Raw genomic sequence first — 14,338 nt, forward strand, 5'->3', positions numbered from 1 at the left:
TCTTTCTTTCTTTCTTTCTTTCTTTCTTTCTTTCTTTCTTTCTTCTTATATGTAAGTACACTGTAGCTGTCTTGAGACACTCCAGAAGAGGTCGTCAATCTTGTTACGGATGGTTATGAGCCACCATGTGGTTGCTGGGATTTGAACTCTGGACCTTTGGAAGAGCATTCGGGTGCTCTTACCCACTGAGCCAACTCATCAGCCCGACAAAATTCTTAATTTGTATGTACTCAACTTTTTAAAGCTAAAGTTATTCAGAGTCTTGCTTAATTTAAAGAATGAGTATTTATTTTATTTGTGTGTTGTGTATGTGCTCATATGCAGGTAGACATAACAGTAGCATCTTGTGCCTCGTGTATGGGATCAGGACAACCTCAGATGTCTGTCTGTGCCTTTATTTATTTATTTATTTATTTATTTTTTATTTTAGATAGTTTTCTCTTATCTTCTTACTCACTGTTGAGGTGGCCCATGAGTTTCCAGATTCTTCTGTATTCCTGCAGAACACAGGGGTTATAGGCATGTGTGCTACTGTGTCTGGCTTTTAGATGGGTATTTGGGATTTGAACTTAGGTCTTCCTGCTTACATGGAAAGTGCTTTACCCACTTAGCTATGTCCTGAGTCTGGAATTTTTCTTATGGATAGAATCTTGCTATTAACCAGGTTGGTTGGTCTTATGCTCCTGGGCTCAAATGATTCTACCACCTCAGCTTCCTGAATGGCTGGGACTCTAGGCACATGTTATCATGCTTGCACTCAATTGGAATTACATGTAAATACTTTTCACAAATCAACTAGGGCAAATTTTTACAACTGAAATCACAGTATTGTGCATTTTAATGGAAATTTGACAACCTTACATACTTAATATAGTTGTATAAATCATGTGAATGGAAGTTTTACATACTTAAAAAATTTGTATTTTGTGTACTAGGGAGTTGTGTAATGGATCAAAGAGCTTGCTGTCCAAGCATGAGGGCCTGCATTCTGGTTCCCAGTATTCATGTAAAAGCTGGGGTCAGAAGGTGGCAGTGTTTTGTGCTTAACAACCCCCATGAGTGCTGGGTAATTAGGGCAGATGCTGGGGGATTGACAGCATCCTGAAGAGGTGAACTTCAGCTCAGGAACAAGACTTAGAGCACTAGAGGAAGACGCCTGCAGTTGACTTGTGGCCTCTCTAGCTGACAGGCACACCTGCAGAGGTGCACCTCCCCCACATGTGCACTCGTCCCTATGACAAAGTGTTTTCTTATTATTTCATTTTTTAGATTTGCTTTTTGTATGTGCTGATATGAATATAATTATATAAACTTATTTTCCTTTAAGCTGAAGCATTGGATTTAATTGCAAAAGATGAAGAAGAATTCAATAAAGAACATCCATTTATACAGGTCTGAAATTACTTGTTCCAACCTAAATTTAGATTTTTCTTGTATTAATTTAAATTTAGATAAAAACCTTCCCCAAGCAGTTACTATAGAATTACTTCACTTTTTCTTTTCATGGTATGGCAACTAACTCTTTTGTTCTAAGTTACTAGCTGAAAACTTACTAGCTGAAAACTGATAGACTAAAATATATTTTTGTAAGGGAATGTAGGTTACAGGCACAGCAGGTTGCCTGGTACAGTTGCCTGGTACATAAAACCCTACCCTTCATTTCCAGTGCTGTACATAATAGCCATAACAATAGAACAGTAACTGTATCTTAATTTTTAAAGGTCTGTACTTGTTTATTTAGTGTGTGCCTGTGGTAGGGATGTTTAGGGCCAGCATGTGTGTGCTGGCACATGTATAGAGATCAAAGGACAACTTTTGGGAGTTGATTTTCTTCTGCTACCATGTATCCCGAGGTCCAAGGTGATGTTGTCATTGTCAGACTAGTGGCTTAAATTTTTTAAAAAAGAATTAAATAAAAATTACTTTTAGTTATATGAATATATGCATAAGTAGGTCACTGCAGAGGCCAGTGGTACAAGATCTCTCTGGAGCTATAATTACAAGCAACTATGAACCATCAGATAGATGTGGGTGCTGGGAGTGGTCTTTGGATCCTCTATAGGAAATAGTTCACACTCTTGATCACCGAACCATTTCTCTAGCCCCTAAGCTTATCTTTAATTTACTTAAAATTGTTTCTAAAATTTCCATGGATCTCTCTGTGCTTTAAAAACATACGGTTTACAGAAGGTAATCCTATTGTGTGTGGTACAGATGTGTATATTCTACTTTGTGACAGTTAGTGTTTAAGTAACTTATTCAGACAGTACATATTGTAACAGGTATACAAAAATGAGTTCTGTAGACTTCAGTAGTTATTCATTCTTAAGTTTATCTAATTGTTTTGTACCACATTTTGAAAAAGTTAGTTTTTAAGTTTTCCTAGTTCTTTTATTTTTACTTTCACACATTAGAAAAACAAGAAGCCTTGTTGAGAAAAAAAAATGAAACAATAACTTTATCTTTTTCTAGGATGAAAAAATAGATGTTCAGAACACTTCAGTGGCACTTGGCGATACATCCTGGGTAGCGGCAGTCAATTATTATTTATTGAGAAAATCACTTGGCACATCAGATTTTGATAAAGATAATGGCAGCTATCTACGCCTGTCATTAGGAGAATTCTTTGCAGAAAGATCTGAAGCTCTTGGTTGCCTTGGTGGTGGTGAGGATGTAAAAAGAGTAAGTGTGAAAGGGGTAAAGTCACTCATGTCCATTGTGTGTGGCTGGGGCACAAGACCCAAGGCTGGATAAGGTGGTGTAGCAATTCATAGTGGGTGGGGAAATGGGTATGTGTGAAAGATATGTATGTAAGGGAAAGTGAAGCAAACCATACTTATTTTTTTTTTTTTTTTTTAAAGATTTTCAGTTTTTTTTTTTTAAGATTTATTTATTTATTATATGTAAGTACACTGTAGCTGTCTTCAGACATTCCAGAAGAGGGCGCCAGATCTCGTTACGGATGGTTGTGAGCCACCATGTGGTTGCTGGGATTTGAACTCAGGACCTTTGGAAGAGCAGTCGGGTGCTCTTACCTGCTGAGCCATTTCACCAGCCCCCATACATACTTTAAATAACCGTCTTTTATCTTTACTTGACCACTTTTCTGAGACCTACCCTAATGTTTTCCTGAGGGCACATCCCTCTTAGAACATAAGCCCCTGAGAGACCCTATCATCTCACAATCTTGGGGACCAAACCTCAACATGAGTTTTTGTGGGGACAGCCACAGTCCAGGTTGCTTTTACTTAGAATTAAGGCACAGGCAGAATGGGAGCTTGGCAGAATAGTGGTTAAAAGCTTAGGCTTTGTGGTCAGTCAGACCTGGTTTCAGTTCTGGTTCTGCCTTTAACCAGCCCTATGGCACTGGACAGTTTATCTTCTGTGCCTAATTTCTCCTTTCTATGATTTTGTGGGATTTTGTAAGGTTGAAACATGTTGCTACTTATAAAGTAGTCAACACAGGTATACACTGAGTAACTTCTGGTATCATGCGGTCAGTTGGTAGGAAGAATTTTAGGATTCATTTATTCTATCCATCTGTAAGATGTTTTAAAATGTTGGAATGTTTTGATTTTTAAAAAGTGATAGTTATATAGATTTTTAAAATGCAAGCAGTTTATATAGTGGTAAGCATTATAAGGAATGACTGCGCAGAACGCTGCTTCACTCTGCTGTTTAGCATCCTGTCTGAGGGGATGACATGGAACAAAGAGGCAGCCATCCAGAGATCCAGAGGAATAGTGTTCCTGGTAAAGGAAAACCACGCGTGTGAGGCCCAGAGACAGGTATCAAGTGGTTCATCAAAGGCAGATAGAGCTAATGTGAGGGGCCAGGGCGAAGATAAGTGAGGTAGGATATTGGTGGTATTTCAGTTGAACTTCAGGAAGGACTTGGAGTCAGCGAAGCAAGTAGCTTGGTCATGTTGCTTAGGTTCAATTCCACATTGCCACTCCCTTTGCCAGGAGTCTGCATCATGGTTAAAACACAGAGGAGGGACAGACAGCAGAGGCTTAGTCAGTGGGAAGAGATGTGGTGAAGGCTGGGGACAAGGATGACCTATTTTAACAGGAAGGTGTAAGGATTTAAGATTTATTCTACACAGGGAACTTGAGTTGTAACATAATTTGTTAAATTTATATTGCAGAGTGTTTATTAAAGCTGAATTCACTAAGAGCATGTGTTAGCTTCCTAGTAAGATGGTAGTACAATGGCTAAGATTCATTAAAGAAAGTAGGGCTTATTTTGAGTTATGTTTCACTCCATGGTGGTTTGGCTTTGTTATTTTGAGCCTGTGTCAGCACTTTCATCATAGCTGGAGTGTGGCAGAGGAAACTGTATCTCATGGCAGCTAGGAGGGAGCTAGGGGTAAGGGAGGGGAGAGTAAAGAAGGAAAAGAGATAGCAGAGCAAAGAGGGCGGGGGGGGGGAGAGAGAGAAACAAGGAAGGAAGTGGCTGGTGTCCTCATGTTCCCTTCAAGGGCATGCACTCAATGATATAACTTCCTTCTATCCTCCTAAAGTTCCACCACCTTCCAGGAGTGCTACGCTGCTCCCTAGGTCCTTAGTACATAGGCCCTGGCCCATTCCAGAGCCAAACTATGGCACAATGTAATGAAATCAGTTTCTTCAACTTAAGTAGAACATAAAACATTTTAAAGAAGATTTATTTATTTTATGTTTATCAGTATTTTGCTTTATATATGTATGTGCACTTGCATGGTGCTCATGGCAGTCAGAGGAAGTTAGATCCCTAGGAGTTGAAATTATATGAATTTGTGAGCCAGAGCCATCATGTAGGGTGCTGTAAATTGAACCTGGGTCCTCTGGAAGAGCAGTCAGTTCTTTTAACTGTTGAGCCATCTCTCTAGTCCCTAAATTAATTTTAAAAATTTATGTGTATATGCATGTATCTGTGTGTATGGATTTGTGCACATCCATATAGTGCCTGTAGGGGCCAGAAGGGGGTATCAGACCCTGGGGCTAGAATTACAGGCATTACACACTTTAAATACACTGAGCCATTTCTCCAGCCCCTCAGAACCTAAACATGAAACCATGCTTTTGAACCATCTGATCCATGTAGTGAATTATAAAATGCAATGCTTGAAGGAGGTAGGTTGATTGGGGTTTTAGAGACTATGAAAGAAATGGAAAAATAACCATTCCTTTTGTATTGTCTTGTTTTTAAGATAGCGTCTCACTATGTAGCCCAGGCTGGCCTTGAACTTGTAGTTTTCTTGTCTCATCTTACTCTGTGTTCAGTTGTAGTTGTGTGCCATTATTTTTGGCTCTGAACTCTTTTTTTTCTTCTTTTCTTTCTTATTTCTTTTCTTTCTTTCTTTTTTAATATAGGGGGATGTAGCTAGCTCTGGCTTACCTGAAAGTTGTAGAGCAAGCTGGCCTTGAAGTCATAGACTTGTCTTTGCCTCCTAAGTGAGTGTTGGGATTATAAGCCATGCATGGCTTTCTGAACTCCTTCCTAAATAGATGATCATAGCGTTAGATCTTAGGAAAAGAGATCTGACTCAGAGGTTTTGTTTTGGTATTGTTAAGTTTCATATATTCAGCTTACTGGATCCAGGGAAGAAACTTCCAAATGAATATCAACTAGAATCTTAAGTCATATTTTAGATCTGTATGCGATATGAAAGTCATGTAAATTCAGTTCATGAAAGTGCAAATTCAGTTCTCTTTAGTAAGTTCCTTGAACCTAGATCTTTCTGAAACTTAATGAAAGTCAATGGGAGTATGCTTACTTTCTTTTTTTTTTTTTTTTTAAAGATTTATTTATTTATTATATGTAAGTACACTGTAGCTGTCTTCAGACAGTCTTGTTACGGATGGTTATGAGCCATCATGTGGTTGCTGGGATTTGAACTCTGGACCTTTGGAAGAGCAGTCGGGTGCTCTTACCCACTGAGCCATCTCACCAGCCCGTATGCTTACTTTCAAGGCATGTTTTCTTCAGATTAATCTATAGAGCAAGATAATGCATTATTTAAGTTCTATAACATTTTTACCAGCCCCTATTCAGAACAATGGCAATAAAGAGTGAGTGTTCGTAACAGTTACTGAAGGTGCCGCCTCTGACTTAACATCAGTTACAGTGATGAAATGATAGCTGTGACTGAAGAAACAAAAGGCTTCGTCTGCAGCATCTCTTCTCCCCATGTAGGATGTAGTGCTCAGGTCTTTCCACAAGCAGACAGGTGCTATCATGGATAACTAGCTCAAAGGTTCTATATGGACTGTTAAAGTTTGTCTCTAGATTTTTGAAGTTAAATGGCAAGAATGAATTCCTTTGGATGTTTTAGTCATAGTAGATAAAGTAATCTAGAGCTTTTCAAAGTGGTTGGAAATTAAGGAAAATTAATCTGTGTTTTATTACTTTTGCAGCCATCATTTGGTTATTTTATTAGATCACCAGAGGAGAGAGAACCTGTTGCATTAATAAAATCTGATTTGTCAAGAAGTGATTTGGAGAAAGAAACAACTCAGCCTTACCGAGGTTTCTCTTCAGGTAGTGGATTAAATGGAAGACTTGAAAGATCTGTTGTCTTAACTTTGTAATTGTGAGGTCATGTTCTCTGGGTGAAGATGTGCACATTGCTTTCTAAGATCTCCACATGGGTTGTAGAGTTGATTTTTTTTTTTTTTTTTTAATATTTTCACTTTTTTTTTTTACTTTTCTTTTTTCTTTCTTTTCTTTTTCTTTTTCTTTTTTTTTTCGAGACAGGGTTTCTCTGTGTAGCCCTGGCTGTTCTGGAACTCACTCTGTAGACCAGGCTGGCCTTGAACTCAGAAATCCGCCTGCCTCTGCCTCTGCCTCCCGAGTGCTGGGATTAAAGGCGTGCACCACCACTGCCCAGCACTCACGTTTCCTTTTCAACTGAAAGTAGAGAAGAGAGATAAAATCCACCTAAGTTTTTTTTTATAAACTACTATTGCAAATTTGAATAATTTAAAATGACCTAGTTAAATTTGGCTTGTTAAATTATTACTGTTGTGGAATAATAAAAATAATAAAAACAGATGTTTTGAAATTTAAAGTAGAATACATATAACATTCCTGCAATAGCTATAGAATTTTTTTTTCTTTTTTGAGACCGGGTTTCTCTGTGTATCCCTGGCTCACCTGGACTCACTCTGTAGGCCAGGCTGGCCTGCACTCAGAGATCCTACAGGCATGTGCTTCCACTCTCAACTAATAGAAAATATTTTAAGTCAGACTATCTTCGTTAGTTAAGTTATTGAACTGTTCCTTTTTGCTAATCCAGTATCTTTTGTTGTGTGATTATAATAGTGCTCTATAATAGTGCTCCATTCTTTTTTAAAAAATTATTTTATTGTATGAATCTGAGTATTTTGTCTGTCTGTGTATCTATGCACCATGTTCATGCCTACCTAGTGCCTATGGAGCTGCTGTGTGGTTTCTGGGGATTTAGTCCAGGTTCTCTGGAAGAACGCCAGTGCTTTTAACCTCCGAGCCATCTCTACACCCCTAGGATGTGCCTGTGCTTCACAGGATAAAGGATAAAAAGCCTGGGTGTAGTTCATTTTTAATTATTCTGAAGAAGTATATAATTTTGAAATCAATTTTTGAAGGTCAAATATATTAAATTAGTTTATATAAATAATTTAGAGGCGATATAAATCCACATACTTTCTTCAGAGCCTGTCCTTTGTCCAAATGTCTGTCATTGAAACATTCTTACTGAGGGCAATTTAATGTTTACAGTTCAAATATATTTTTTCCCCCTTGGCATTTAATCATTTTGACTGGTACTTATCAGATTTTTTTCTAGAGGGTAACAACATGCCTTTAAGTTGAATATTGTTTATTTCCTATAGGAGTCTTGAATGAACAGTCCCAGGCACTGCCAAGTGAAGGATCGGTTACACTCGAGGCTGAAGAACTGCAGAGAAATTCCCAGGTGGATGAAGATGACATTACACTAACTACCAGCAGAAGCCAGACAGAGGTAGCTTAAGCTCTCCCTAAAGGGTATCTTAGATTATCGTGCTATGGTTTTCAAATAAGACAGACTGAGGTCATCCGTGCAAAACGTATGCCTGTGTTTTTCTGGCTTCAGTTTTATTACAGTGTCCTTTAAATGAGAAATATTTAAAATAATTTATAATGTACATATAGAAGCATGTATAAGGCAGACTTAGAGTGAATGCATTATCACAGTTTGTGTGTCCCAGATCTAGAAGAACAACACTGAGGCGTGTACATCTACCCTTTGTACATCTTCCCATCTGATGTCCCTCTTGACTTGGCCAGTAGACAGACTGTCAGTGTTTACCTCTTGAATTGTGAAAAGAAAAAACAGAATGAAAAAAAAAATGAAATATTGTCAATAAAAAAATGAATATTGTCAATAATTCAGAATTCTTTTTAAAAAGATTTTTCTAAACAGTATTTATTACCAGAGCACTAGTAGTAACTAGTAATACTATAGTATCATAATACTATAATTCTTACCTGTTTTTAACTTTGTATAAAAGACACGCAGCATACATTCTTTTTCTTTAGCTTTTTGTTCTTCAACTTTTCCTTGTTAAAGGAATGCATAGTCAGTCATTTTCCTTAGTATGTTGTGTTCTGTTATATGAGTGTTAGTTAATGTTTGGGCTATTTGATGTGCTGAAACAACCTAGAACCTTTGCCTTGTTTGCTGACCCACTCCACCACCCCTGTTCTTTGTGTCTCTGTTGAGTGCAACTGATGGTTCACATAAGGTTCATGACTTACACTGAGGTTCCTTTAGAATAGTTTTGGAGTAGCTACACCAATATAGTTGTCTCCCAGTGGTTTGTAATAATTTGTGTTGATATATGACCTCTCCTCACAGAGTGGTATTACTAACCATTTGAGTGGTTCTGTAGTGGGACTTCTTTGATTTAATTTGTATTCTTCTGATTGCTAATGAAGTTAAGTACTTTTATACTTTTATTGGTCTTTTAGGTAGTTTCTTTTGTGAAGTTCCATTTCATGGATTTCCTTATAGCTTTTGGTAGGATCCTTTGGCCAGTCATGAAAGTTTTACCTATTTTCTTTCAGTCTTTGACTTATCCCCCTCACCCCCCCCTTTTTTTTTCTTCAAGATAAGGTCTCACTGTATAGCTCTAGTTAGACTTGGACGAACTATGTTGTCCAAGCTGGGTTTGAACTTTGTAAGTCTTCCCATCTCAGCCTCCCTAATGCTGTGGTCTCACGTGGGATCCACCATGCCTGGCTTATTAGCCTTTTCACTTTTTTATTTTTAAATTACTTCTTTAATTTTATTTTATGAGCATTGGTGTGAGAGTGTCAGATTTCCTGGAACTGGAGATACAGATGATTGTGAGCTGTCATGTGGGTGCTGGGAATTGAAGTTGGGGCTTCTGAAAGAGTAGCCAGTGCTCTTAACTTCTTACTCAGCTTTCCAGCCTCAGCCTTTTCACTCAATAGTATCTACTATTGTTTATTTAATTACTTCATGCTTTCTCTATTTCACCAATGGGTTGACTTTTTAATAAGTCAGGTATGCAAGATAATCATTTTTTTCTGTTATATCACTCATAAATATTGTTACTTTGATATGTAGTATTGTTGTTGCCTTGGTATCTACTAAAATCATTTTCATACAGTTTTTATATTCCAAAGAACTAGCCCACGAACAACTATGTGCTTTTAATGAGATTAATTTAAGCTATAGAACAGTAAAAACCATATTTATATAATAGAATCTTCTTCTTTTTTTTTTTTTTTTTTTGGAGACAGGGTTTCTCTGTATAGCTCTGGCTGTCCAGGAACTCACTTTGTAGACCAGGCTGGCCTCGAACTCAGAGATCTACCTGCCTCTGCCTCCCGAGTGCTGGGATTAAAGGCGTGCACCACCACGCCCAGCATAATAGAATCTTCTAACCCATGAACATTTTATAATCATTGTAGTTTTCCTCTATATTTTATGATTGGGCAAATTTTCACTATGTAGCCCAGATTATCCTAGAACTCACTATGAGAACCAGGCTGGTCTTGAACTCATAAAGACCATCTCAACCTCCCTATTACAGGGATTAAAGGTGTGTGTGCCAACTAGCCTGGCATTTTTATTATTAATATTGTTTTTAGAAAAAGTTCTTGTTATGTAACTTAGACTGGCCTTGAGCTCTTTTCCCCCCCCCAACTTTTTTTTTTTAAAGATTTACTTATTATTTATATGTAAGTACACTGTAGCTGTCTTCAGACACAGCAGTAGAGGGCGTCAGATGTCATTACAGATGGTTGTAAGCCACCATGTGGTTGCTGGGATTTGAACTCAGGACCTTCGGAAGAGCAGTGAGTGCTCTTAACCGCTGAGCCATCTCTCCAGCTCCCCCCGCCCCCTAACTTTTAAAGATGAATGGCTCACTGATTGTTTTTCACTGAATTATTTCTGTCTTTTCCTAGTATTTTTCTAATATGGACACTTATCTTGTAGGATGAAATCCTAGAGCACAGTTTTTGCTGCATCCAATGTTTCGTCTTTCATTCCATGTTTTGATATATCATATTTTCTTTATTCAGTTTCCTTTTTTCATCCTTCCCAGTCGACCTTTATCAAAGCATTTATCTCTCCCTCTCTCCCTCTCTTTCTCCTTCCCATTTTGGTTGTGCTGAGAAAAGAACCCTTGGCTCCACACATTCTTAGGCAAGTATTCTACTGATTGATATCCCCATCCCTGTTCAACATATTTTGAAAAAAAACTTAATTAGGTTTTCAAGCATTTATAAGATATTCCAGATTTTTAATTTTATTTTTACTATCTTGAATTATTTATTGTTTAAATTATGTGTATGTTGAGGGTAGGGTCTGGACATATGTGTATGGGTGCCTATGCCCTGGACTTTGGAATTGCGGGCAGTTGTGAAGCACTTGACACGGTGTGAGAATGAACTCAGGTCTTTTGTCAGAAGTTCATGCTGTCATCCACCGAGCTAGCTTTCCAGTCCAGTTTTCCAGATTTTAAAGTAATTGGTTTTATGTTGCTTGTTTTGTGTTCAAGATTTTTGCTTTTAGTCATTTATTTTATTAAGACATCTCCAGTGTGTCTGGATTTGTTCAGTTTTTGAAAATGCATTTCGTTCACTTGAAGGAGATACCTGTTCTTTAACTTTTGCCTTTTTTGTTTCATTAATGCTAAATAAGAATGATAGTTGATTGCATTTTAAAATTATTGTGCTATATTCCTTCAGTTACTTAGGTTTTGACATCATCCACTTTGACTGTGTTTATCTGTTTTCTTTTTTTTTTTTAAAGATTTATTTATTATTTTATTTATATGAGTACACTATAGCTGTACAGATGGTTGTGAGCCCCATGTGGTTGCTGGGATTTGAACTCAGGACCTTCAGAACAGCAGTCAATACTCTTACCCACTGAGCCATCTCGCCAGCCCGATTATCTGTTTTTCATTTTCAGTCTATTCATACAAATCACAGTTGTCTGCCTAGTCAACTCTTTACCATTCTATGCATCTCCTTCTGTTCCTCTTGTTTTTTTACTCCTAAGGCTGCTATCAGCCATGTAAACACAAACTTTTTCCCTTAGGGTTGACATGCTGTGTTTTACCCCTAATTTTTTTTATAGTCAAGCATAATGCATTTGTTTATTTGTGTTCATATGCGTGTTTCTCAGAGACTGTGTAAAGGTCAGAGAACAACTTGCAGGAGTGCATTCTCTCCTGCCGTGTGCCATGTTGGTCTCCAGGTATTGAATTTAGCTCATCAGGCTTGGAGGCAACTGTCTTTACTCACTGAGTCATTTTGCCAGCCCTTTCCTTTTAATTTTTTCTTACTCTTATTTTGAATGTTTTTTTCATTTAAGAACAGAGAAAAAGAGCCGGGCGTGGTGGCGCACGCCTTTAATCCCAGCACTCGGGAGGCAGAGGCTGGCGGATTTCTGAGTTCGAGGCCATCCTGGTCTACTGAGTTCCAGGACAGCCAGGGCTACACAGAGAAACCCTGTCTCGAAAAACCAAAAAAAAAAAAAAAAAAAAGAACAGAGAAAAAGATTTTAAAAAAAGAATCAGTTTCACAGCCTTTGTCCTTTTCTTTAGTGGAATACTAGTCCATGAATCTGTTTAAATCCTTTCTGTCTGTTGCTTGTTTCCTCTGAGCTTGCTTTGTTTATTTATTGGTATTCTTTTAGATTGTATGTTATATGAGGTTTTTTTTTTCTATTAATTTCATACATTTTTTTCTATATTGGCAGTTATCCAAGAAATTATAACCTGTCTCCTTGATTAAATAATGTTTAATAAAACTAACTTTCTTCTTCCCACTCCATAATCTTTCCTTCCTTCCTTCCTTCCTTCCTTCCTTCCTTCCTTCCTTCCTTCCTTCCTTCCTTCCTTCCTTCCTTCCTTCCTTCCTTCCTGTTTGTTTGTTTGAAACAGTCTCTCATGTAGCCCAGATTGGCCTTGAACTTATTGTGTAACTGAGGACGACTGAACTGGTCTCCTGCCTGTCCATTCCAAGTGCTGAGATTATAGGTCTGTGCCAGCACACTAAGCAAATGCGTTGCTTTTCCACAAGCTGTTGGGTTCCAGGAATTCTCAGCAGGAAGTTAGCATTACCCATCCTGTTGTTGTCACTAGAGGTACATGTTTTGGTATGTGTTTACCAGAGTAGTTTATAGTTTTTGCTCTTGGGCTCATCTCAGTTTTATACCTGTGGTTCTTATTATGTCTTACTGTGCCTAATTTATAAATTTTTAAAGTTTTATCATAAGTTAACTACTCTGTACATGTCCTTGTATGTAGAGTGAGCAAATTTAATAAAAGTTTCTTATTTCTAGGACACTCTTTGCGGTAATAACAAGCTTCGGGAATATAAAAGCACACTGTCTGGAGGTGAAGATTCTGTACTTAGAATAAGCACCATTGCATCAGCCTTCGCAGACGTGTCAGTGAGCACTGACCCTGTCCAGCTTGTTGCCATGATGAAGGCACTCAGAAATAAAGGAAGAGGCAAGTCTTTTCAGGGTGATGAGCTGCAAGAGGACTGCTCCACCATCTCTCATGTCTTACTTAGTGATTTAGAAAGAAGTAACAGGTCCAATGTACTTGATATGGAGAAATACCTTACAAAAACAGAGTTTAGTAGCTGTGAAGGTGCACGAGAGCCCTTTTCAAGAGCAGGCACATCTGACATGTGGGATTTATGTTCGCCCGAACGGCAGACTGTTCAAGGCACGGGTATGGTGAATGTTTGTGCTACTAATACAAGGGAAGCAGAAGAAACTACAGAAGCTATTTTCTGTGGTGAAAATATAGAGCGTGATATTCAAGAATCCCTGAGAACAAACACGAGAGAGAATGGAAACACGGCCATGGGGAGTATGCCCCGCTCTGTTGACACATTGCTGGATGTGCGGAACAGTGAAAAAGCTACCTCAGTTTCCAGTGCAGCATCCAGGAGTGACTCATTACTAAGGAACCCCAGAGTACCTTCCTTTAGCATTGTAGAACAATGTGAGGAAATACAAGATACCCGAGACCATGGAAGGAAGAAAGAGAGTGTCAGCGAGACAAGCCGCAGTGACAAGCGTGTCACCTTTGAAGACGGTCTTGTGGTCTTACCTAAAAGTGTTGGTAAGTGTAGTAGCTGGTCATCGTGCAGATGTGTGGGTTGTTGTTTGGAGGTGGTTTCTGTTCTTACTGGAGAACACACCCTTCTCATAGATTTGAAAACTGCCTCTCCTGAGAGTGGTGGATCTGGCTTTCAAGACGAGGAGAGCTTCAGACTATCACCACTCAGTCATTCTTCTCCCAGTGAAATTTCTGGAAACTTCTCAGGGTAAGTCCTCAACCTTATTTATTTCTATTATTTGAGAATTTCCTAAAGGCATATAATGTGTTTTGATCAGATCAATCCCTACTTATTAATTTAAAACATTTATAGTATGTATAGGAAAATTAAATTATAAGAAAATCAAAAAGAAAAAAATATTTCCAATTTTTAGTGTTGTTTATTAAAGGTGGTACCTAAAGTACTTTGAGTTTCTTTACTTCAGGTGCTTCCCCACCTGAGAAAGAGTTTTTGCCAGAGCCTACAGCCCCATTGTCTATGGAAGCCAGTAAGCTTTGGGCAGCAGTCTACTTAGGTTCCTCCTATCCATTCCCCATATGGCGGCGTTGTTGATACGTACTGTCACATACTTAGTGGGTTTTTTGTTTGTTTTCATTGTTGTATTTCTTTCCATGGGTGCTGGGGTTTCAAACTCAGTTCCTCATGATTGCCTACAAGTACTTTACCCACTGAGCCATTTCCCCCAGAGAGAAAAAAGTGGATTTTTTTTTTTTTT

The 14,338-nt window shown here is 38.2% G+C and overlaps 1 protein-coding gene across 1 annotated transcript in view; it reads left to right on the forward strand.

The window, feature by feature from the left end:
- Nucleotides 1-14,338, forward strand: part of Cep192 (centrosomal protein 192) — a 92,171-nt gene that overhangs the window by 22,325 nt on the left and 55,508 nt on the right. Inside the window, exons 13-18 of the mRNA XM_029546817.1 lie at nt 1,328-1,392; nt 2,473-2,682; nt 6,399-6,522; nt 7,854-7,984; nt 12,830-13,625; nt 13,716-13,830. Coding sequence (XP_029402677.1) covers nt 1,328-1,392; nt 2,473-2,682; nt 6,399-6,522; nt 7,854-7,984; nt 12,830-13,625; nt 13,716-13,830 — 1,441 coding nt within the window. The remainder of the gene's footprint in view (nt 1-1,327; nt 1,393-2,472; nt 2,683-6,398; nt 6,523-7,853; nt 7,985-12,829; nt 13,626-13,715; nt 13,831-14,338) is intronic.

This window comes from Mus pahari, chromosome 15 (assembly GCF_900095145.1).
Source record: "Mus pahari chromosome 15, PAHARI_EIJ_v1.1, whole genome shotgun sequence".
Taxonomy (NCBI): Eukaryota; Metazoa; Chordata; class Mammalia; order Rodentia; family Muridae; genus Mus; species Mus pahari.